This window comes from Paramormyrops kingsleyae, chromosome 19 (assembly GCF_048594095.1).
Source record: "Paramormyrops kingsleyae isolate MSU_618 chromosome 19, PKINGS_0.4, whole genome shotgun sequence".
In the NCBI taxonomy this organism is placed as follows: domain Eukaryota; kingdom Metazoa; phylum Chordata; class Actinopteri; order Osteoglossiformes; family Mormyridae; genus Paramormyrops; species Paramormyrops kingsleyae.
Genome location: NC_132815.1, coordinates 29,739,061 through 29,765,614, shown reverse-complemented (window position 1 = coordinate 29,765,614; position 26,554 = coordinate 29,739,061). Strand labels below are relative to the sequence as shown.

Genomic DNA, 26,554 nt, shown 5'->3' with positions numbered 1-26,554 from the left:
ACACTGTATTTATTCATTCTCTACAACCCTGAAAAATTCTTGAAATATTAACTTCTCTGATCAAGCGTATAAGATGCAATGGTACTTCATGGATCACCAGATAGAAATTAGGATGTTCCAGCAGAAAGATAATGAGGCATAAGCAATCGACTATAATAAATAAGAATAGCAAACAAAATGCACTGATGTAAATAAATGAATGACCAGAGAAGTAAAGCTATGGATGAAAATTTAAAAAATGGCAAAAGAAATGTGCAAGAGACACTAGTCAGAGAGTGCAGGTTAAATTAAAGAACAGAGAGTGAATATTAACTTAAATAATTGCAGTAGACACTAATTAATTCACCAAATTCCATAATCAGAGTCATGCCAAAAAACGAAAATGGAGAAGTATGTGGACTTAGCAACAGATTCTCCATGGTCCAGCAGAATCAAGGCCGTGTTATCAGCCAGGACTGAGTATTCTGAGTATTTGAGATATTAATAATCAGCCAGGCATGTATAGCCAGACTATCAAAGTGCTAAACCAAAGCAGCATCTTAGCAAGGTGGCTACAGCAGGTGAGCTTTGGGAAGAGAGATATTACAGTTTTGAAACAATAGGCTATTTTTGCAAAACTCTACACAATAACCATAAAACCTTTCACCAAACCAGAAAAACATTATACATCTCTTGACGAGGTGTGGAAAGAAAATTTGACATTGGTAGGCCCAGTTTGGGGGGAGGCACATTGTGTCTGTTATGTCTTAGGCCTTAGGAAAGAAGGGGTTGCTTTGAATACTGTGTGTCCTTGCCTCACATGCTTAGTTCCGCAGACCCTGAAGACCTTGGAGAGATGGGCAACTGAGAAGGGGGGGTGAAACCACCTACAGGAACGTATTCGAAACTGTGTAAGTAGTTGTCACATTAATCATATGTTAACCATGTATTTACAGTGAATCAATATCTATATCCATATCTTAAGTAGGAGTCTAGCAGTCGAGACATGTTTTGGGAAACAGCAAAATTGGTGGATTTACCTTGCCAAGGTGAACCAATAAAGCAGGAGAATTGTGTTTGTTATACGCTTGAGCTTGGTTTGTTGGTGTTTTGTGACAAATCAGGACTTACTGTAGAAGTCCTTGTAGGGAATTGGGAGTTATAGTTTATCAGCTGGTTGCTCTTTGTGCTACTTGGTCCCTGGTACCAGAGCGTGACAGAAGCACTTTGCTGGATTGCTCGAATAAAAGAGATAACTTTGCTCACCAACTGAGAGGTCCGCAGTTTTATTCTAAGTGGCTTAACTAGAGTTATTAGAGAAGGTAATTTATCATTTTCTTCCACAGATGTAAACAGTTCTTGAAAAACTCTTCAAGCTCTTTTAAAAAATTGTGTTTTCATGTCAACACAGTGACACAAATCATCATTTGAATTTGCACACAAAGCGTGAACTACACACTGACAGGTTAAATGAAAAACACTTGTGGATTTATCTTTATTTGTGTGCAGAACATAGCAGTTTGCAAAAAAGTACGGTCGTATATGTAGCAAACACACATAGACACAGGAATGTGCAAAGTATGGATTTGTACTGTATTTCCAATGTAACACATTCAATCAAAGGGATAAAGGTATTTATCTTTAGCTTTTCAGGTGTGCAGAGCATAAACATGGAAGCTACGGCAGGTGAGCTATGAGAAAAAAAAGTTAATAATCAGCTACAGGCATGTAGAGTCAGAGTATCAAAATGCTTATTCAAAGTATCGCATTAGCAGGGTGCTGGCTTTGTGTATCTGTTGAGCACATGCTTTCAACGGGTTGAGCTCTGTATAAGAAAACATCAGCCTCTCTCATCTCACTGGGACCTGACGTGATCTGACGTGACCTGATCATTTTAATGCATCATGCAGGTATTTATAGTGCATTATAGATGAGAACTTCATAGAGCATCCATGCTGCGTAATAAACATGGCTATTTACAGTATAAGGCAATTATACACAGTTCCCTGTTTGCATTAATTAGGCAAAATCAAATAAACAATCAAGTTAACTCTGATGATCTTTCAGTGTTGTGATATCACTTGTCATAATGAAACTGAAATTAAAGGGCTAGACTTACTTCAGAGTAGGCACTCCTAGCAGCTCTACCTGAGATGAGAGAAAAGTAGGTATACAGTTATTGTTGCTGGTTTTCTAATGGAAAAACCTCATGTCCTAACATTGCACATTCTTTTAACATTTTAACTTCAAATACTTACGCATCCAATTTGATTAGTTAGTCTAATTTCACACTTAATGTTCACCTTTGACATCAAAGCAGGGAGCATGGACTGGATGCAAGCATGCAAAGGAGTTTTGGTCCAGATGTCCCCTAGAGCTGGTGTCACCCCTAGAACAGCTTTTCCCTCTCCTGAGGGGCTTGATTGTGGGGGGGAGGCAGAGGATATAGTCGAAAAATGGCACAAAAGCTAATGTTTGTCTACTGTGCTGATCACTGTCAGATTCCAGACCTTGAGGGTCGCAAGGGAGGGTCCCCACTCTGTGCTTCAGCAAAGTATTAGTTTAAAGGTGTGCACACTTATGCAACCAGCTTATTGTACATTACTTATTTTATTTATAGTTTTTCCCCTAACAGATTTGTTTGTTTTTCAATTGAATTGTACAGGTTATAGGTCACATAAAAGGTGGGAACATTTTTAATTGATTTATAGTTATATCTCAGTTATATTAAATGCATTTTTGCATGTGTATCCATATGTCTGCATCGGAAAAATTTGTTCCATAAAGTAATGTACTTATGTCTAATATTGCCGGTGCCCAAGGTGAAACTTGACAGCATTTATTAGTGGGATAACTTTACCTAATTTTTTGTCCTGTGAAACCGAAATATTCATCTGCTAGCCAGATTTAATAATGGATTATAAGCATATTTTCATGCCCTACTTGTCCGATCCTCCCGTATACCACACCCCCTCATTTACCCCGTGTGGAATCCGCATGTTACCAGCTGTTTGTTGTTAATGTCAATTGTTCAATGTATTTAAGTCCGCGTTAAGTTTGTTTCCCCAGTCTGGTCATTGAAGTCTGATGTATGTTTGATGTTGCTGTTTTGTTGCCCATTTAATAAATTCCTAGGCTCTGGCTGCTGCTTCCCCGCTTCGTGCTCGAGCACAGTCACAACACATATCGTGGGCCATATAAATAAAATCATATACTGACTGTCAGTCAGGTAAAATCAATTGATCAACATTAATTGTATTCTTTGGGTACTCCCACTCGCAGGGCACTCTTCACAGGATTCATTAATTTTCTTAATTTATCGCCATAAACTTAAGGAAACCTTAACTGAATGTGCTTTGTGAAACCGGCACCTGGCATTTTATACTCATTGTAGATGGTAGATGCCTGTGTCTCTCTCTGTCATTGCAAGTCCTATTTTACAATTTGAGGTGATTTTGGGTCTAGTGAAGTGCACACTATGCATGTAGATTTTCAGCCATATAATATTTTTTTGAAGTGGTAATAAAATCCATCGAAGATCAAATAGAGTAAATAACATAATAACAAACAGACTGTTCATAAGGATAAGCCTTTAATCATCTCATCCTTCTGTTTGCTGTGCCGTTATTTCAATTTTAGTGTGATTTGTTGTAAAATTTGAACAAATTTTGTCCAGATCCTTACCCATACAATGTGCTTGCAAATTTTGGAATAGATCAGATAACTAATTATCAAGATCAAGTGGCCATATCTTTGCTATCATGCATTTTGGTTCTCCCTGCCGGCCCCTGGAGGATGGGCTCCCCCTTTGGGTCTGGTCCCTCCCAAGGTTTCTTCCTTCTTGGGAGTTTTTCCTTGCCACTGTCGCCTATGGCTTACTCACTGGGGGCTTTTGTTGGGGATGCTGTAAAGCGCTTTGAGATGATGTAATGTTGTGATAATGTGCTATACAAAAATAAATTTGTTGTTGTTATCAATTTGTGGCGCTGCATTAATTTTAGACGCCGTCATCGAAAAGAAGTCGCCCGGCAGACTCCCCCGGAACAACTTCGCCGACCAGTAAAGACTTTACCGACATCCTGGAGTCAATCGACAAGCGATTGTCCAGCTTCGACGCGAGGTTATCTCTGGTCGAGATTTTACATCAGGAGTTCAAATCCCTGAGGGAGTCTTTGGAATTCAGCCAGCAACAGGTGGAAACACTCGCTGCTGACAACGCCTCACTACGGGACTCGGTCAAGTCTCTAACTGAGAATGTGACCAATCTAAAAGAAGAAAATAAAAAAATAAAAGAGACTGTCATCGATCTCCAAGCCGTAGTATGAGAGATAACCTGGTGTTTTCAGGCATCCTGGAATCTGCTGAAGAGGACGCAGAAATTACGGTTAAAACATTTATCAAGACCCACCTGAAGCTTCCAGAGGACACTGTGAAAAACATCTGCTTTGACAGAGTCCATCGGCTGAGAGCTAAGAGGCCTGGTGCCCTGAGACCGCGTCCTATTGTGGCCAAATTCGGGAATTTCAAGCAGAAGCAGCAGGTGAAGAGTCGCGGCAGGGAGCTGAAAGGAACGGACTTTGGCGTAAACGACCAGTTCCCCAAAGAGATTCTGGAGCGACGCAAAGTTCTGTTCCCAATCCGACGCAGCTCCATTCAGAAAGGCTCCTGAGCTGTCATCGCCGTGGACCGGCTCTACGTGGATGGGCAGCTCTACCGCGACCCTAACATCACTCCCTGGTTATATTAACGCCACTCCAGATAAGAACCCGTTATATTTTTCTTCTTCTTTTCCCTAATCCTATTCCGTTCACATCAATCTAGCTTATACATGTTAATTCGCTAATTTAATGTTATGTCATAACAAATTCACTGCCATCAGTCTCCGCAGCGCTTCAGTCCTAACAATGTTTTCGTTTCTATGTTTCGTTTCTTATTTACACCCTTACTCGCGTGCCCCTTTGTATGTCTTTTTCACTTCTCCCTGCTTTCCCTGCACTGATCACCTGCTTTAAATCTCTACTCAGTCACTCACAACACCCTCGATTTTTACACATCTGCACGGCACGACCATGTACATATGTACTCAGCTTCACCACAACCACTCCGACCTTATAGTGCACACAGACATATAGGATACACACGCACACAAGCGCTCACATGCTTGCTCATATCTAACTCATTTGCACGTGCAATATTAGCTACACACACATGTCTATGGGCACACTAAGGTTTGTCTCATGGAATGTGCATGGAGCTGGCTCCAGAGAGAAGAGGTTAAAAATATTTAGCCAGCTTAAAAAACTACAGGCAGACGTTGTTTTATTACAAGAGACTCATAAACCTGCCACAGCTACAGATGAACTTAAAACACCTGAGTTTCCTAATGTGTTCTCAGCCTGTTATAACTCTAGGCAAAGGGGAGTAGCAATTTTAATACATAAAAATGTTAATTTCACATTACTCAACACAATTACAGATCCAGAAGGTAGATTTATAATCATTAAATTATCTATACTTAACAAAAAGTTATGTATTGTTAGTATATATGGTCCAAATGTAGATAACCCTTCATTCTTCCACGTTTTCTTTACCGCACTCTCTGAACACCTAGATAGCTCACTCGTTCTTGGGGGCGACCTCAACTTCGCACTAAATAAAGAAATGGACAGGCTCAGTACAGCTGCTCAGCGCAATTGGGAATCCATAAATATAGTTAAGCAGTACATGAGCGACCACGGACTTTGCGATGCATGGCGTTCTCTTCACCCCAACCGTAGGGAATATACTTTCTTCTCACACGTCCATCACTCATATTCCCGTCTGGATTATTTCCTAGTCAGTAGCTCACTGCTGAGTGACATTTCAGACACTGAGATACACCCTATAGTTGTCAGCGATCATGCTCCTGTATCTTTAACCCTAATAAATAAGAAAGCCATTCCACCAATTAGAAACTGGAGATTTAATACATCATTGCTTAAAGATGGAGATTTTATTAACTATTTCAAAAAAGAGTGGGCCTTATATTTAGACTATAATGACCTGCCTGGAACATCAGCTTCTGTTCTCTGGGAAGCAGGCAAAGCTGTGATGAGAGGTAAAATAATCTCATTCTCATCACATACAGTAAAAAGAAAAGAGAAAACAAGTATATTCAGGAATTAGAAGAAACCATCAAATCCTTAGAAGAAGCTTATGTATCATCCCAGGAACAGGAAATACTGAACAAAATACGTAAAGCAAAATTAGAATTAAATAAAATTATTCATAAAAAAACACAATTCTTAGCACAAAGACTTCGCTGGCAAAATTATGAATATGGTAATAAATCAGGTAAATTTCTAGCTAACCAGTTAAAAATAAATAAAGAAAAAACAACTATATGTGCTGTTAAAGACTTAACTGGGGATACAGTATATGACCCTGAAAAAATAAACAACACTTTCATGGACTTTTACAAATCTTTATACTCACCACAGATAAACCCATCTAAAGACGAAATTGATCAGTTTCTTGATAGTATAACCCTTCCGAAATTATCAGATAATCAAATGATGGCACTGGATTCCACGCTGACACCAGGTGAACTCCAGGAAGCTTTGAACAGTATGCCCAATAATAAGGCTCCAGGTCCAGATGGATTTCCAGTAGAATTCTATAAAGAATTCTGGACAATTCTGTCACCAACATTCTACAGAATGTTGCAGGAAACCAAGGTAAATGGTAGACTACCACCAAATATGAATTCTGCCAACATTAGTCTCTTGCTAAAACCAGGCAAAGACCCTATTTTGCCTACCAGCTATCGTCCAATATCCCTTATTAATGTTGACCTTAAAATAATCTGCAAAGCTCTCTCAAAAAGAATAGAGAAGATAACCCCTCACATAATTCATCCTGACCAAACTGGATTCATAAAAGGGAGGCACTCATCAACAAACACACGTAGATTACTCAATCTGATAGACTATTCGTGCAATAAAAACCTTCATATCACAATATTGTCTCTAGATGCAGAAAAAGCATTCGATAGAGTCAGTTGGAGTTTTTTATTTGCAACATTACACAAATTTGGTTTTGGAACCTCTTTCATAAACTGGTTAAAAATATTATATAGTTCCCCAACAGCATGTGTTAGGACAAATGACCAAACATCCTCTAGCTTCTGTCTCAAGAGGGGCACCAGGCAGGGATGCCCTCTCTCCCCCTCACTCTTTACAATTTTTATTGAACCACTAGCAGCAGCAATTAGACAGGCTATAGTGATTAAAGGCATCAAATGCAAGAATGTGGAACATAAGGTCAGTCTTTATGCGGATGATGTGTTACTCTTTCTCCAACATTCACAAACCTCTCTCTCTGAGGTAATTACATTAATTAACTCTTTCTCAAGAGTCTCAGATTATTCGATAAACTGGTTAAAATCCACAGCTCTTCCAATTAACTGCTCCTTTCAGAATTCTTCCTCCACTCCACTGCAATCTGGAGATATCAAATATTTAGGTATTAATGTTTAACCTAGGCTGGCAGATTTAACTAAATTAAACCACATCCCACTTTTAAAGAAGGTAGAGGATGATCTGGCTAGATGGAAGTCCCTACCCATATCACTCATGGGACGGGTCGCCTCTATAAAAATGATGGTGCTGCCAAGAATTAATTATTTATTTGCAATGATCCCGAGCAAACCATCACCTGACTGGTTTAGATCTCTGGACTCCGCCATCTCTAAATTCCTTTGGAAAGATAAACCACCGCGTATTAGCTTAAAAACGCTGCAAAGGACCAAGGACAAAGGAGGACTAGATCTGCCTAACTTTCACCACTACTTCTTAGCTAACAGGCTTCAAAACATCTCAGGGTGGCTAAAACATACCCTCTTAGATGAACCTTGGCTAGACGTAGAACAGGCACTATGCAATAACATAGAGATATCGGATCTACCATTCATTAGCTCAAACATTAAACGACACGAATGCTTCAAAAGCATCAGTATCAGCTCTTCTCTGACAGCATGGTGGGAGTTTCTAAAAACGACTGAGTCTTCATTAATCCCATGCAAACGTACTCCCATCTGGAACAACCCTGACATACTACTAAACAATAATATGATAAATTTCCCCGATTGGAGTAAAGGTATTAAATACTTGGAACATATATTCGAAGAAATAGACTTTATCCCCTTTGACTTATTAGTTAAAAGACATGGGATTAACAAGAATAGATTTTTAGAATATCAACAAGTTAAATCTATAGTAAAAAGGAAATTCAAGTCTAATCAAATCAAATTACAAATACCACCAAGTGTGACAGAATTCCTTAATCTCAAAACCCCCAAATTATTGTCTAAAATATACAGGACACTTTCCAAAATGGATGGATCTATATCCCTTCCTATAGCAAAATGGGAGGCAGATCTATCAATCAGCTGGGACCACAATTTCTGGTCTAAGACATGTTTAAAAACCTTTGAACTGATTAGAAGTCCCAATTTACAATTAATACAATACAAAATCCTGCATAGAGTGCACTATACAGGGCATCGGATGTTCAGGATGGGTTTTACGTCTTCTAACAACTGCTCACACTGTCAAGGGGATACACCTGACAATTACATCCACGCTCTTTGGTTTTGTCCACCTGCTCAGATGTTCTGGCGCAGGATTTGTGAGGACTTATCAAAGTGTCTGAAATGTACCATTCCAGCCTCTCCTTCAGTCTGCTTGTTGGGCGACCTAGATGGTGTCACTACAGAGATTAACACAACCCACATGGCTTTCACCGCTTTATGCATTGCTAAGAAGACTGTCCTCATGAACTGGAAAAATAAAAATAACCTTAATATCAACCAATATAGAGAGAGTTTGCTGGACCATATTAGTCTTGATACAGCTTCTGCCGCCACATTAGACCAATCTCTCTGGGCTCCTTTGATCAGCTCCATTACCTAGTGGCGGTGGGGGGTCGCAGGTTTGTCCTGCTTCGGTTTTTGTGGTTGGTGTGGGGGGGGCTTGGGGCGTCTGGGGGTTCCCTTGGGGGGGGGGGGTTTCTGGGGGGGTTCGGCGCTGGGACTGCGGTCATGGCCTGGATGGGGCTTTGGTGGCTCTTGGGTAGCGTCTTTCTGGCGGCTGCATGCAGCGCTGCTGGGGTAGCCTGTGCCGGCGGACGTAGGTTGCTGGCCTGGCGGCCGTGCTGCTCCTGGGTGGGTCCGGGGCGGGCTTGGGGTTCTGGGGGCGCTCTGCCTCCGGGCTGGGGTTCCGGCTGGGCTGGGGGGGCTTGGGTCCTGGTGGGTGTATCGCCGGGGTGTGGGTTGGCGCATGCACTGGGGCCCAGCCCCGGCGCGGGGGCCTTCGGCGCGTCGGAGGGGCTGGGGGCCTCTTTAGCTGGCGGGGAGGTTGTTACCATCTGTCCGCAGGTGGTCCCTGCCTTAGGGGTATCCTCTCTGCGGGGGTGGGGGGGAATCCAATAGAGTAGGAGAATGGACCCAACCTGGGTGTCTATTGTCTTATGTCGTTTGGGAGTTGACTGAATGGTGGGGTGGGTGTAGTTTTTCCTCTGTGATGGGGTCTGGTTGGCTGCCCCGGGCTCTATGGTGCCCGGCGGTGCCGCTGCTCTGGGCCCCGGATTGGATAGGCCTGGGCCCTCCTGCCCTGGGTGAATTTCAGGAGAACGGAGGTGCTTATGGGGGTCAGCGGGGGAGCTGGCTCCAGAGGGGGGGTCCTCTGCCCCCCCCGATCCTTTCCTCCCCATCCCTAAATGCTTCCCTCCTCCCGCTCTGTCACCCTAACACACACGTAGGGCTCTGAGGTGCAGGTGCGTCGCTGGGATGCAGGGGAGGTATTCCTCCTCTGTCCCCCCGTGACCACCTGTATCTCAATCACACATCACAACTTAGACACTCTCATTACTTACTCTCTCATGACACATACATTTAGGGCCTTGGGGGTGGGCACACGGAATGGCGTCCAGAGGTCGGTCTGTTCACTCAGCCTTACCTCTGGTGCCAGTGCCCACTTCTCAATTTTAAGTTGCACATAGACATTGAGGGTTCTGGGGAGGGGCTGAGCTGACACCAGCTGCTGATTGGCAGAGGGTGGTTAGCACCATGCCCTTCCCCTGTTTTAAAACACTTTAGAACAACACGCACCAACACCACATATGAGCGGGCGGAGGGAAGCATGGGGTCTTTTCACACCCACGTTCTCTGTTTGCCATCTGGAGCCGGGGGCTGGGGGGGGCTGGCCGTCCGGTCGGGGTCTGGGCTGGTGGGCTTCTCGGCTGCGGTGGAGTCCGGGGTGGTCTTCTTGTCCCCATGCCAGAGGAAAAAAGGGATCCATCTCCGAGGTCTGGTGACAGATTGCCCCTCTGGGGGCGGTGGTGCCTGGATCTCGGAGTATAGAGTATATATGGGGAGTGTGAGTATGTGTACGGCGTTCATTTCTGTGTGTCTTTATGTTGGGCGAATGGGTGAATATTTGATTATGTGTGCATGAGGGTGGGAACGTATGCTTGTGTATGTGTGCGCCTGTTTGTCTTTACGCAGGTGTCAGGTTGGGTCTTAGACTCCACCTGAAATAACATCTCAGGCTCTATTGCCCCCCACCACACTCCCTGCTGGTGGATGGGGCCCCCGGCTGCCGATGCGTTGGTGGTTCTCGATGTCCGGGGCTGGATGCTCTGGTGTGTGCTGACTCACTCTCGGCGGTTGCCTGTCGGGGCCTGGTCCTTCCGGCTCTGTCGGGTCCCAGCTGGGGGGTGGGGGGGCCCTTGGTCCTCTGGGCCCGGGGTCCGGTCTGCCCTGGTGTGGCCGGCCGCCGACGGAGCCTGCGTGCTCGCCGCCACGGCCCCCTGGGGCTCCTGCGATGTGGCTGCCGGATGGCCCCCCTCCGGAGCGCTCCTCTGCCTTTTTCTGGGTGGGGGCTGCAATCGTCCCTGCGGTGGTCCTCCTGGTGTTCCCGTGCCCTGAGGGGCCTCTGGATGTCTGGGGCCCGGGTCTCCTCCGTGTCGGCTTCATGTCCTGGGTGGGCGGGGCTGTGGCTCCCCACACACACTACTAGACAGTTACATGGAGAAACCTTAGGAACACCAGCACGCTGACACACACAGGTGTGCACACAGGTGCTCACAGACACGTGCTCACGGACACACACTGTCTTGACCGGCTGTTGCTTCTGGGCATGTGTTGTAATGCGGGTTGTGTGTACTGTTCAATAACATTTAACGTTTGATGGTCGTTGTGATTAGTACAGATGTTGTATGTTGTCTTTCTCTTTTCAGCAGACATGGAAGCAGATTATCTGTTTTGTTTTTTCCTTTTCTCTCCTTTTTTCTTTCTTTTTTCTTTTCCTCTCTCTCCCTCTCTCTCTCTTCCCCCCTTCTTCTCCTTTGTTCCCTCCCCCCCTCCCTCTCCTTCTTTTGAGGAACCAAATAAAAATATTAAATAAATAAATAAATAAATAAATAAATAAAATACAAATAAAGTAGTCCTCCGCAGAGGGGGGGTGGAGGAGGGAGAAAAAAAAAATAAAAAATTTAGTGCAATTTGACACTAAATTTGATAAGGTCCAGATATTCACTCTTAGAATATATCTGCAAGGGTTGAAAAAGATCTGTCAAATACTTTTTGAGTTTTCAAAACTTTCTGACTTTAGCTGACAGAATCAAATGTTCAAAACTACCCTTTTATTTGGTATCACAGTGTGGCACTATTTCAGTTTTGGGTAATTAGTTTCAAAATTTGATTAATTCAAGTTTGTTACCCTTTCAATAACGCCCACAAAGTTTGAAATATATCTATAAAATACTTCTAAAGTTACTGTGTTCACAAGGCCAAGTGTCTTCTACAGCTGTCGTTTCCATCCTATACAGCCACTTTTCATTTTTGGGGATTTTTTTCTGAAAATGAAACCAAGTGCAGATCTCAATACATATAATGTTTTTGTGAAGCAGAAATAAGATCCATCAAATACTGTCACATTCAAATTACCCCTAACCTTTTACTGTGACTAATAGAACTTTTCCACTGCATCAGAAACTGAGCCGTACCCAACCAGTATCACGAGCTGACAGTTTTCCATTGCAAAATTCACAAGCTGTACCAGACCCGTACCCGTGCAGAAATGGCCCTGCTTACTAACAGGGCTGAAAATGTGACCAAACTGAGCTGGTTGTGTTACCACCATCTGATTGTTCAAAATGCATAGAGATACCAGTGATCTGTGTCGATATACATGGATTATCTGAAGGAATAAACAGCATATTCTATATAGGTTTGGTGAGCGACGGTGACATAAAACCAAGCAGGTGCTTATTGTTTATACTGTTTGCATGGTGTACATCATGATTTACTATATGCAATCTATTATTGTTGTTGTTGTTAATATTATTATTATTATTATTATTATTTTACTGTGTGCCAATTTCTTCTAGCAGGCAGCTAGTGTCACCTGCTAGTGTTTTGCACAGCCAATTTTCCTAACATTGTTTTCAGCTTAAATGATTTTAGCTTAAATAATAAATGTCTGTTACTAACTGCTCTGGGTGTAATCCATTTTATTGTAACTAGGTGATCTACATGGTCAATACAGATAAAGTTGGCAGGTAAATGCCTGATGAAGGTTGCTTTCCCCGCATACCTTGGTACAGGGGTCTGTCTGCTCATCCTCGAATGATTTAAGCTCCCCTGTCCTGGATGGTTCACCTGCAGGAAGTGTTTGGCGCTCTGCACTGTGTTCTGTTCAGGAAGTAACACAGGAAACAGCACCATGGCCTTAATAGACAATTATTCAATGATTAAATCTGTGTGTGTATGTGTGTCTGTGTGGGTTATGTATATATTACATTATGGGAACTATATATTAAGTACATATTATAAACCAAGCCAGGGACTTTGGGCACCATGGTGGCGCAGAGTTGGTAGTTTGAACCCCCCTTTGCTCTGTATGTATAGAGAGAATCTGTCACATGAGCTTCCACTTGGATTCCAAGGACATGCAGTGCAATTGATTGGATTGGTGTCCACAAAACTGCATGTAGTGCATGACTGTGTGTGTGCATGTATGTGCTCTGTGATGGACTGGCTTCCTCTCTAGGGTATACCCCTAGAAATGGGCTCCCCTATGCCTCTGACCAGGATCAATGGTTAGAAGCTGGAGATAATAATTTGGAAATGACTATACATGACACGAGTGAGGGAAGGATGGAACAGGAGATCGACAGCCGGATTGGTGTGGCATCAGTAGTGATGCGGGCGCTGCATTAGTCTGTCATGGTGAAGAAAGAGCTGAGACAAAAGGCAAAGCTCTCAATTTACCAGTCAATCTACGTTCCTACCCTCACCTAATGTCATGAGCTATGGGTAGTGACCGAAAAAATGAGATTGCGAATACAAGTGGCCGAAATGAGTTTCCTCCGCAGGGTGGCTGGGCTCTCCCTTAGAGATAGGGTGAGGAGCTTGGTCATTCGGGAGAGATTCTTGGTCATTCCGCTGCTCCTCCGCATTGAGAGGAGCCAGATGAGGTGGCTCGGGCATCTGCTTAAGATGCCTCCTGGACGCCTCCCTGGTGAGGTGATCCGGGCATGTCCCACTGGGAGGAGCTGGATGAAGTGGCCGGGGAGAGGGAAGTCTGGGTTTCCCTGCTTTGACTGCTGCGCCCGCGACCCGACCTCGGATAAGCGGTGGATGATGGATGGATGGATGGACTATGCATGACCAGTACTTTACAGTCATTTATATCCATCCATCCCTCCATACATCCATCCATCCATCCATCTACTCTTCAAACTCTTTTAAAAAATGTGTAAAATGTCTTTTAACCACTTACCCAGGACAGGAGCCCTCTGGGGTTAATTTCATATGTGTATCTGTAACTATGTATGGGTGCATAAGTGTGTTGGTTACAGGAGAGCAAGATTTTACAGCCCATGATATAGCCATTCTTTCAATGGCTTCCTAAAGATCTCCAAAGCCTGTCTGAGTTATAAGTAGATGTGTGCACAGTGACTGAATGTATAAATACCTCCATGAGCATGGCTACAGTCATGGGGCCCACTCCTCCAGGCACAGGAGTGATGAACGCTGCCCTCTGCAGGGCAGAGGGTTGGTGAACATCTCCAAGCAGGCGCTTGCCTTTACTGTTCCTGTTATCTGAAAGGTCCATGTGACAGGTGAGAGGTTAGCGAGACAGCATGCAGCCAAACTCCCAGAGAGCAGCACAGCTGGGCTGGAAAACTCCTGGGATTCTCTGTGCTTTAAAAATCCCAAACTTACACAAATGTTCAAGTTACCTATCGTACAATATTTCAATTTTGCATTCCTAGCAAAAACAGTATTACAGAGAAAATATTAATATTCAAATTATACAAACCTAAAAAATGCAAATTACTATACAGGTAGTCCCCCACTTCCAAACAAGATGAGTTCCTTAGGTCTGACTTTAAGTCAAATTTATAGATAAGTTGGAACAAGTATATATGGTTCTTATTTAGCGTCAGTCAAAAAATTGTCTTAGTTTATAGTTTATATTATACCATTCTACTCATATAAAACACTTTCAAATACGCAAAACATTTAAAATAATAATACAGTAGATCATTTTATACAGTAATAATAAAAGTAACTAGATATGGTACTGTACTGAACCTTGACCCAATGAGCTGCTGAAATCGTGCAATATCTTCATGAGTGTCACAAAGTAGTGTGTGTGTTCGTTATCACGAACCACTGTATTTAACCCAAATTTTTATATTATAGGTTTTATGGCAGTCTGTACGGAAGAGGATTAGGGCCACCATGAAAATATTATTTAAATTCTGACTTTAATCTCAGAATTCTGAGTTTAGAAAAAACTCAGAATGAGGAAAAAATATCGGGGATATTCAAATATTATTTGAATTCTGACTTTAATGTCAGAATTCTGACATTAAAGTCAGAATTCAAATAATATTTTCATGGTGGCCCTAATCCTCTTCCATACAGTCTGTTCGTAAGTAGGAGTTGTCTGTAAGTCAGATGTTCTTTATCATTGGACTGGCTGGCTTAAAATTTTCTTTTGACTGATATCCCCGATATTTTTTCCTCATCAGTGGCACTCCAAACAAAATTATGCTTAAAGAGATAGGGCAGCTTTATACCCATTCTATATTTCAGGCTATGTGAGGCAGTAAATTGTTGCTGATTTTTGACTGTCCCACAGTCACGTACGCACCTGGAATGTGGTTGATGCCGCAGTCGATGACCAACCCCCCGACCTTGACCCACTCCCCCTTCACTATCTCTGGTTTCCCTGCCGCCACCACGAGGATGTCAGCTCTGCTCACCTGAGAGGACACTCTGTGTGTGAGTCCTCCAATAAGCGACACATTTGCCAGTCATGCACAAAATAAGGGCAGATAGATTATCGTCTTACTGAGATCAGGAGGTCGTTACTGCAATGTTCTGTGAAGTCTCACCTCAGTCGCGAGGTCAGCCGTTTGGGAGTGACACGTTGTCACGGTCGCATGGTTCCACAACAGCAGGTCATGCATGGGTGCTCCCACGATCTTACTGCGCCCCACCACCAGCGCATTCTTACCGACTACCGGCACACCTGTAACACAGTCACACATGTGTGCGTATGAATGCACACTTCTATATAGAAGCATATGCACTCAGGTACATTTCCATTTGGTTTACTGATGTTTAATATTGAACATATCATACTGGCTTGAATAATTTTAATGTTTTATCATAAAATTGTTCATTTTTAGTAATTTTAGTTTTAGAAATGTATGAAAGGTATAACCTCAAATACGTAAACATAATAACAGATTGAAACATATTCATAATAAATTTGTTGTTGTTGTGCACGATATATCAGTTAACAGGCAATACTCATTAAAAATCAAGATATTGGCATCAGTCTGATGTGTCAGTCTTGCTTGCCAATATTCAAAGTTGAAATAATGGAGACAATTGCATTGGATGACCAGCCATATTCCATAGTGGAAGATGAGTCTCATTCACCACTTGGAAGAATTCTCAAAGTATCACCTCACAACGGATTTCTAACTCATTATTAAAACATGCTCATAGATTGATCTTTCGTTTTCCATAGCTGAACAGAAAGGACTCACTCCTGATTTTTAACAAACAACCCATTTCGAAGTGCAAGAAATGCTAAACATGAATTTAAACCTTGTCTGTTCTTTATTATATATATTTCTGCCCTCTCTTCCTGCTGCATGTCCTGTCACCTGTCCACAGACATCTGGGAGAGTTTAACCTGTAGCAGCTCAGGATCAATGGTATTAAAAGCTGAGCTGAAGTCCATACTGTATAGTACTCTCATATAGGTCCCTGAGGTGTCAAGATGCCCAAGTACAGAGCACAGGGCCAGGAAAACAACGTCATCCACAGACCTGGTAGCCCTGTATGCAGACTGCAAGGGGTCAAGCAGACGGTTTGTTTTGGCTTTCAGGTTGATCAAGACAAGGCACTCAAAGACTTTCATAACTGCATATGTCAAGGCAATAGGCCTGCAGTCATTTAGGACACTGAAAAACTTTTTGGGGATAGGGATGATAATTGAGGACTGAGAATTGGGAACAGAGCATATATTCTGTTATTTATTAGAAATGTCAGTAAAGACAGGTCAGGCCAGTGCCTCAGGGTAAATGGTGATACTTGGCAGGGCCAGCTGAACTTTTTGTTTTGTAAAGTGCCTGCAGGCACCCTGTTCACAGATAGTGAAGGAGGTTGTGGGGGACAGAGGGGGATTGAAAGCGGAGAAGTGGAGTTGTCTTCCTGCAATTGCAGATGAACTGTCTTGAATTTGAAGGGGAGAATGGTTGGCAAAAAAAGGCTGTCCTATGTAATCTGAAATTTTCAACAGAACTCATTCAGTTCATTGGAGAGCTGGCGGGTTATTGGTGGGATTTCTCACCTATGCTTAGTGATTCCTGTATGGTTTTCCAGACTGATGTTGGGTCGTCAGCATCTGGTTGGTTCTTCCGCTTATCTGAATGCCTTTATTTAGCTGCTTTAATTCCCTTCTCTAAAACCATAGCTTGTCATTACTGTACCTCACCCATTGCTTTACTGGGATTAAGATCTCTCCACAGAAGCTGACGTACAATGACATATTGATATTTTCATTCACCACATCAGATTCTTCCTTGAATACATCCCAGTCTGTGATGTCAAAGCAACTGTGTAAGTCCTTGATGGCTTGACTAGTCCACCATTTCACTGTTGTAATCATGGGCTTGTTGGTTTTTAATTTCTGTCTTTAAGTTAGAATCAAATGAATGAATCTATGATCAGAATTCCCAAGACATGCTCACACCACAATGTGATAAGCATCTTTAATTTCCCCCTCCATGAATCACCACCTTTTTGGGGGCAATTACTCCTGGTAGGGTCTCCCAAGGCAAATTGGTCCTAGGTGAGTGGTCAGAGTAAGTGTGGTTCATGAAGACCATTTTGACGAAGAAAATTAAGAAGGATGTTACCACACCCGTATTAGGGAGCATCTGGTGGAGGCCCCTGTCCGTGAGATCTTTAACTCACACCTGCAACAGAACTTCTATTCACTCCAGAGGGAGTGGGGGGGCATGGAGCATGAATGGGCCATGTTCCGGGACACCATTGTTGAGGCAGAAGTGTGGAGCTGTGGCCGTAAGGTTGTTGGTGCCTATCGTGGTGGCAATCCCCAAACTTGATGGTGGACACCAGTGGTAAAGGGAGCTGTCAGGCTGAAGAAGGAGTCCTTCCGAGCTTGGTTAGCTTGTGGGACTCCTGTAGCAGCTGACAGATAAAGAAAGTGGTTTTGGCAGTTGCTGAGGCAAAAACTCGGGTGTGGGAGGAGTTTGGTGAGGCTATGGATAAGAACTTTCGGACTGCCTCGAAAAGGTTCTGGCAAACCATCAGGCGACTTGGGGGGGGGGGGGGGGCAGGGCTTTCCCCATGCAGTTTACATTGGGGATAGAGAACTATTGACCTTAACTGAGGATGTAATCAGGCAGGAAGGAATATTTTGAGGAGCTTCTGAATCCCACTAATGCACCTAATGTACAAATGGACTGAGACCTTGGTTCGCATTGCCAGCAATAAGTCAGACTCATTCCTGGTGGGTATTGGACTCCATTGGGACTGCCCTTTGTCACCAATTCTGTTCATAATTTTTGTGGACAGAATATCTAGGCATAGCCAAGGGGCAGAGTGGGTCCAGTTTGGGGGGCCTCAGAATTGCATCTTGCTTTTTGTGAATGATGTGGTTCTGAAGGTGTCATCAGCTGGTGACCTGGGATGAGGATCAGCACCTCCAATCTGAGGCCATTGTTCTCGGCCAGGAAAGGGTGGATTGCCCTCTCCTGGTGGGGAATGAGTTGCTGCCCTAAATGGAGGAATTTAAGTATCTCAGGGTCTTGTTCACGAAAGAGTGAAAAGGGGAGTGGGAGATTGACAGGTGGATCTGTGCATCATCAGCAGTAACGGAGACCCTGTAGCATTCTGTTATGTCGAAGAGATAGCTGAGCTGAAAGGGGAAACTTTCAAATTACCAGTCGATCTACGTTCCTTCCCTTGCATATGTTCATGAGCTCTGGGTAGTGACTGAAAGTATGAGATCGCAAATACAAGCAGCAGGAATGAGTGTCCTCCATAGGGTGTCTGGGCACAGCCTTAGAGATAGGGTGAGGAGCTCGGACATTCTGGAGGGGTTCAAAGTAGAGCTGCTGCTCCTCTGCATCAAAAGGAGCCAGTTGAAGTGGTTCAGGCATCTAGGATCTCTCCTGGACGGCTCCCTGGGGAGTTGTTTCAGGCTTGTCCAACCAGGAGGAGGCACCGGGGCGGATCCAGGACATGCCGGAGAGATTATGTCCGGAATCCTCTGCACATAAGGCACACAAGCGATCCTGAGCGCCGGCCTTTGGATTAACTTCAACGCAGATTGGGGACTTGCTGTGAGGATCTCCGTAAAATTCAAGGGTTCAGAAAGAAATTCAGTAATGAAAAATGGCGGGTTATTGTCTTTGAAGCTGTTCTCTGACCCAGGTAATGAGATCGAACTTGACACTCACAACATAAATGAACAAAAACAGCACACACATGGGAGCAACACACCACACCAGCCATTCCTGGTGCCATCTTTATCTCAGCCTCTGATCAATCTCCCCACTAATGGAAACAAGGCAGAGTTCATGTCATGGAAGAATGAGATCGATGTGAAACTCTGACTTTAAATTGAGATTTAGATCGATAGATTACATGGGAGAATGAATTGAGATTGACATTCAGCCCTAGAATGAGATTGCATAGGGGTAAGAATTGAGATCCAGATTAAGCCCTAGAATGAGATTGCATAGGGGAATAAATCTAGATTGTGATGCAAAAACAAATAATCATGCAGCCCTACTTCGCACCCATGAATGCAGCAAACAGTGTGTTATCACTGTCCTGACCCACCTGCCTGTCTGATGAGCTCCATACAACCACTCGGAGTGCAGGGGATGAAGCAGCTTCTTAGGTCTCCACGGGACAGTTTCCCAGCATTGATATGGGTCAGGCTCACATACATACACACAGGGCACAAATACACAACATACAGGCACATACACCCAAGTGTGAGACTGGCATCATGTCAGAGGAAAGTCGTGCCATAACATGGGCTTTCTTGAGAAAATACATGCTACGCACACATTTCTAATGAGGTAATGATTCCCTACGTTGCTACGCATAGGGATACTGTTTCCTTTTAGCCTCATGCCTTGTCATATTCAGAGATGTGGATGTGTAAATCAAAATAGAGTGGCTGTCTATTGACAAGCATGTTAAACATCAGAAGATAAGATGTTCTGGTGAAGGTGGGAGATGCTCACCCATCTACGTCTTTCTCCGGGTTAACAGCATTGATGACTTTCTCAGTATCTATGGGATTCATGGAGTCTAGGGGCAGCTGCACGATCAAGCCATGGACTAAGGGGTTTCTGTTGACAGCAGAGATGCCACGGAGGACCTGGGGGAGAAGAAAAGGAGTCAGTAAGGACGTGAAGGAGACTGAGACACAACCATTCCTGGGGGAGTCAGCCAGAGAACTGCAGTATTAGCAAACGCCATAGAGGCTGGTTACTATGAGGAGATTTAAAGAGAGCTGCCAAACAGAGCAGACACAGTACGCATGGTTTGAACAGTGTGCTGCAGTCCCTATGACATGCTCATAGGAAGAGCTGGTATGCTCCATGAGTTGTTTTAGCTTATTTAAAATATTTGGACATAGCTATTTAATTTTTATTCAACTGACAATGAATTTTATATTTTTTCATAATAATTTAATGATTCAATCAAAATCAATAGAAATTATATTTTCCTCTTTGAAAAAACAATAGCCCCTCCTGGAGCCGACACCTTATCGTGGTGGAGGGGTTTGCGTGTTCCAATGATCCCAGGACTAAGTTGCCCGGGGCTTTATGCCCCTGGTAGGGTCACTCAAGGCAAACAGGTCCTGGGTGAGGAACCAGACGAAGTGCGGCTCAGAAGACCCCAATGAAGAAAAAAATAGTGGAACCACGGTTTCCCTTGCCTGGACGCGGGCCACTGGGGCCCCCCCTGGAGCCAGGCCTGGGGGTGGGGCTCGATGGCGAGCGCCTGGTGGCCAGGCCTGTACTCATGGGGCCTGGTCGGGCAATGGGCTCACCACCTATAGGAGGGGCCATAGGGGTCGGGTGCGATGTGAGCTGGGCAGTGGCCAAAGGCGGGGACCTTGGCGGTCCGATCCTCGGCTGCAGAAGCTAGCTCTAGGGACATGGAATGTAACCTCTCTGATGGGGAAGGAGCCTGAGCTGGTGCGCGAGGTTGTGAAGTTCCGGCTAGATACAGTCGGGCTCACCTCAACACACGGCTTGGGCTGTGGAACCAGTCTCCTTGAGGGGGGTTGGACCCTCTTCCACTCTGGAGTTGCCCACGGGGAGAGGCGCCGGGCGGAGGTGGGCATACTTATTGCCCCCTGGCTGGGCGCCTGTACATTGGGGTTTACCGCAGTGGACAAGAGGGTAGCCTCCCTTCGCCTTCGGGTGGGGGGACGGGTCCTGACTGTTGTTTGTGCTTATGTGCCAAGCGGAAGTTCAGAATACCTACCCTTTTTGGAGTCCTTGGAAGGGGTGTTGGAGAGCACTCCTCCTGGGGACTCTCTTGTTCTGCTGGGGGACTTCAATGCTCACGTGGGCAATGACAGTGAGACCTGGAGTGGCGTGATTGGGAGGAACGGCCCCCCCGATCTGAACCTGAGCAGTATTTTGTTGTTGGACTTCTGTGCTCATCACAGATTGTCCATAATGAACACCATGTTCAGGCATGTGCATATGTGCACTTGGCACCAGGACACCCTAGGCCGCAGTTCGATGATCGACTTTGTAGTCGTGTCATCGGACTTGCGGCCGCATGTCTTGGACACTCGGGTGAAGAGAAGGGCGGAGGTGTCAACTGATCACTACCTGGTGGTGGGTTGGCTCCGCTGGTGGGGGAGGAAGCCGGCCAGGCCTGGTAGGCCCAAGCGTATAGTGAGGGTCTGCTGGGAACATCTGGTGGAATCCCCTGTCAGGAGTTTCAACTCCTACCTCCGGCAGAACTTCTCCCATGTCCCGGGGGAGGCGGGGGACATTGAGTCCGAATGGGCCATGTTCCGTGCCTCCATTGTGGAGGCGGCTGACCGGAGCTGTGGCCGTAAGGTGGTCGGTGCTTGTCGCGGCGGCAATCCTCGAACCCGCTGGTGGACACCGGTGGTGAGGGATGCCGTCAAGCTGAAGAAGGGTTCCTATCAGTCCTTTTTAGCCTGTGGGACTCTAGAGGCAGCTGACAGCTACCGGCAGGCCAAGCGGGATGCAGCTTCGGCGGTCGCTGAGGCAAAAACTCGGGTGTGGGATGAGTTTGGCGAGGCCATGGAAAACAACTTCCAGACGGCTTCGAGGTGATTCTGGTCCACCATCCGGCAGCTCCAGGCGGGAAAGCAGTGCAACATCAACACTGTTTATGGTGGGGATGGGGTGCTGCTGACCTCAACTCGGGACGTTTTGGGTCGGTAGAAGGAGTACTTCGAAGACCTCCTCAATTCCACCAACACGCCTTCCAATGTGGAAGCAGAGTATGGGGACTTGTGTGTGGACTCCCCTATCTCTGGGGCGGAGGTCGCTGAGGTGGTTAAAAACCTTCTCAGTGGCCAGACCTCGGGGGTGGATGAGATCCGCCCAGAGTTCCTTAAGGCTCTGGATGCTGTGGGGATTGACACGCATCTGCAGCATCGCATGGACATCGGGGGCAGTGCCTCTGGACTGGCAGGCCGGGGTGGTGGTCCCCCTCTTTAAGAAGGGTGACCGGAGGGTGTGCTCCAACTATAGGGACCCTGGTAAGGTCTATTCGGGGGTTCTGGAGAGGAGGGTCCACCGGATTGTCGAACCTCGGATTCAGGAGGAGCAGTGCGGTTTTCACCCTTGACGTGGAACAGTGGACCAGCTCTATACTCTCCGCAGGATTTTGGAGGGTTCATGGGAGTTTACCCAACCAGTCTACATGTGTTTTGTGGACTTGGAGAAGGCATTCGACCGTCTCCCTTAGGGAGTCCTATGGGGGGTGCTCCGGGAGTATGGGGTGCCAGGCTTCCTTTTAAGGGCTGTTTGGTCCCTGTATAACCGGTGCCAGAGCCTGGTCCGCATGGGCGGCAATAAGTCGGACTCGTTTCCAGTGAGGGTTTTCACCGATTCTGTTCATAGTTTTTATGGACAGAATTTCTAGGCGCAGCCAGGGCGTTAAGGGTGTCCGGTTTGGTGACCTCAGGATTTTGTCTCTGCTTTTTGCAGATGATGTGGTTCTGTTGTCGTCATCAGACCGTGACCTTCGGCTATCACTGGAGCAGTTCGCAGCTGAGTATGAAGCGGCTGGGATGAGAATCAGCACCTCCAAATCCAAGACCATGGTTCTCAGCCGGAAAAGGGTAGAATGCTATCTCCGGGTCGGGGATGGAGTCCTCCACCAAGTGGAGGAGTTTAAGTATCTCGGGGTCTTGTTCATGAGTGAGGGGACGATGGAGCGGGAGATCGACAGGCGGATCGGTGCGGCATCCGCAGTGATGCGGGTGCTGCATCGGTCCGTCATGGTGAAGAAAGAGCTGAGCCAAAATTCGAAGCTCTTGATTTACCAGTCGATCTACGTTACTACCCTCACCTATGGTCACGAGCTGTGGGTAGTGACCGAAAGAACGAGATCGTGAGGGCAAGCGGCCGAAATGAGTTTTCTCCGCAGGGTGGCTGGGCTCTCCATTAGAGATAGGGTGAGGAGCTCGGTCATCCGGGAGGGACTCAGAGTAGAGCTGCTGCTCCTCCGCATTGAGAGGAGCCAGATGAGGTGGCTCAGGCATCTGATTAGGATGCCTCCTGGACACCTCCCTGGTGAGGTGATCCAGGCATGTCCCACTGGAAGGAGGCCCCGGGGAAGACCCAGGACATGCTGGAGGGACTATGTCTCTCAGCTGGCCTGGGAATGCCTCGGGATTCCCCCAGAGGAGCTGGATGAAGTGGCCGGGGAGAGGGAAGTCTGGGTTTCCCTGCTGAGACAGCTGCCCCCGTGACCCAACCTTGGATTAAGCGGGAGATGATGGATGGATGAAAAAACAATAAGTTAAAGAATTCTTGTGTAATGTTTGAGGGCTTGTATAATGCACTTCAATCAACCTCACACCATTTCTACTGGATTAGGACCTGGGCTTTGGATTGCATAAGCATCCATTTCTTCTTTCTGTTTTGTGGATTTGCTTGTCATATGGGCAGATCTAATTATGTTTCAGAGTTTTGGCAAATGCCTGAGAGTACTGAAGCCTCACATTCTGCTTGAGCACTCTCTGGAACAATGTGAAATTCATGGATTGCTCTATGATCCATGCATTACTCGTCCTGGTTGTCAGGAAAGAAAAAATCCATTGATGGGATGACCTCATCATTCAGTAGATTCTGGTACTCAGCTGACTTCATTTTATTGTTGCATAATGTTGTTGAGCTGTAGTAATGATCAAATCATTGGCTCATAAATATTTTCTTATTTAAATGCAAATGGGGACCTTTTTTTGGCTATTTTTTGTATTATGATGAAACATCCCTAACCTTTGACTTATCTGTCCAAAGCACCTTGTTCCAGTAGTCCTATTTTTTCACATAGTTGTCTAGCAACCTGTCATGCATTTATATTCTTTTTTACACAGTAGAGGCATCCTTCTAGCAGTTCTGCCATGTAGGGCAAATTCCTGCCCATTGACATTTGTTGGAATAACCTGGCATTGATGGAGTATCAGTGGTTGAAATTTTTCTCCATCTGTATTAGATAACTGCATGTGATTATAAATATATAACCCTTCCCAGATGCATAGGCATCAACAATCTTTTTTTAGGGGGCATGATGTAACCTCATCCCCCAATTCAACTTAACCAAAATCAGAGCAAACCAGATTCATATAAAGCAAGGCCTTATTCAATTCAATTCAATTCAATTTTATTTATATAGCGCATTATCACAACATTACATTGTCTCAATGCGCTTTACATTTCTGCCTCGTAAGGACCCCCCATTGAGTAAGCCAAAGGCAACGGTAGCAAGGAAAAACTCCCTAAGAGGAAGAAACCTTGGGAGGAACCAGACCCAAAGGGGGAGCCCATCCTCCAGGGGCCGGCAGATGAGTCAAACAAACAAGATGAAATGACTATGATTATAAGATAATGGCAGAGCAGGTTTTTATAAAGTGAGGCCCTATAAGTTAATGGCAGAGTGGGTTTATATAAAAGCAGTGCCCTATAATTTAATGGCAGAGCAGGTTTATATAAAAGCAGGGTCCTATAAGTTAATGGCAGAGCAGGTTTTTATAAAGTGAGGCCCTATCAGTTGATGGCAGAGCAGGTTTATATAAAAGCAGGGCCCTATAAGTTAATGACAGAGCAAGTTTATATATAGTGCAATGCAGTATGAAGACTATGAACAAGTGGTAAATGTGCAACGGCCAGTCATTTATACCCACATCATCTTCGGTGGCAGTCTTTGGCAGCCTCAGATGGTTTGCACTGATTCCAATCTTTGGAAGGATGAAGAAAATTAAAGTGCAGAAAAGACACAAAGAACAAACTTAATGCCCCTATCAGTCACTGGGAAATACCTCTGCTGCAGCCTTCAGCTTCATCCTGATGTAGAGGTTGGAGTCTTCCCTATCACCCACCTGTAACCCATGTGCAGTAAATAATAACATAGCTACCTCTGGACCAATTCATATTTATGGAATATCAGTCTGCAGTATTTCAGACCATGTCTACTAAATATCCCTTCTGGAGTGCTGTGTAGACACTTGCACAGAAAAACAAAGCCAAAAACTGTGAAATAATCCATCCATCCAATTGCGTTCTAACTGCTTATCATGGTCAGGGTCACAGGGAATATGAAATGATGAGTACCATATTTGAGAGGATATAGCCCGTGCTGGTCAAATCCCATGTGAAACCCTAGGCTCCCTCCCCCAGTGCTAAGTCATCATCCTCTCAGAAGATAATGGATTCACTGGCACTAGATATAGCCCAGATTGACTAACCTGTAGCACCACCAGGCCAGGCCTGAACCCCGAGTACTGAATCTTCATCTGGTCCACATCCCTCCTCAGTCTCTGCCGTATCTCCCTGGAGAAACAGTGACAGGCTTTTCAGCAACCTGGAGACATTATCAGAGCTTGCAGCGCATATTGCAGGGCACAGTGTCCCTCAAGCTTACAGGGAGGCCTTCTGTCCTGAGAGCACCACTGCCATGGACCGCTGGCTTCTGCAGCATCCTGAAACTCGCCACAGCATCCAGAGAGTGAGGTAAACCATAGCTAGACAGCTGAGGACAGCACAGCTTTTATAGTCTGCTTTACAAAAAAGAGTAACCAGTGAACAGTAGTTAGCAGGTGGTGTTGTGGTGTTCTTGCATAGGAATACAAGTTTTGTTAGATGTGTGTGAATGTTTCTATTGGGAGATGGAAAGTTCCTGATACAGGTTTATTGGTACAGCTGGGGAGGTTTCCACCATTATCTTATCATGTTTTCTGAAGTTTTGCAGAGTACTTAGAAAACTTTGGCAAAGCGGTCAGTTTAGCACTGGACAAAAAAGATTGGCGGAGTGAGAGGGGTAAAATAGCAACTACAAAGGTGGGCTTTCAAATCAAGTGAACCTTATATCCCATGGAATTAAAGCGGGCAGATGTGTAACGTGTGTAACGTGAGCTAATGTTCCACCTTACATGGGGGCAGCGTAGGGCCCAGGGGGCTAAACCTCTGTGCCTATGATCATAAGGTCGTCGGTACAGGCTTGGCCCTAATCACATTTGTGGGTCCTTGAGTGAGGCCCTATACCCCCAGCTCCTTAGGTGTTGATATGGGTGGCTGCCCTTCATGGCCAACTTACACCTACAGAGAATTTCCCCATGGAGATCAATAAAAAAGTGTCTATTATTATTATTATTATTGTTAATAATAATAATAATAATAATAATAATAATAATGTTTCTTACGAAAGGAGGTTTCTTCCCAGTTCTTGATTCCT

General features: G+C 45.0%; 1 protein-coding gene across 1 annotated transcript; it reads right to left on the bottom strand.

The window, feature by feature from the left end:
- Positions 1–1,604: 1,604 nt before the first annotated feature.
- On the bottom strand, positions 1,605–25,869 carry LOC111839655 (C-1-tetrahydrofolate synthase, cytoplasmic-like). The gene is made up of 12 exons (XM_072702485.1): positions 25,745–25,869; positions 25,569–25,653; positions 25,143–25,202; positions 25,008–25,061; positions 19,837–19,973; positions 19,424–19,524; positions 15,430–15,566; positions 15,186–15,297; positions 13,998–14,125; positions 12,615–12,712; positions 2,099–2,127; positions 1,605–1,670 (listed from the first exon to the last, which is right to left on the bottom strand). Exons 1-11 carry the CDS (start codon positions 25,840–25,842, stop codon positions 2,124–2,126), a joined length of 1,014 nt encoding a protein of 337 aa, XP_072558586.1. The 5' UTR covers positions 25,843–25,869; the 3' UTR covers positions 1,605–1,670; positions 2,099–2,123.
- Positions 25,870–26,554: the final 685 nt, after the last annotated feature.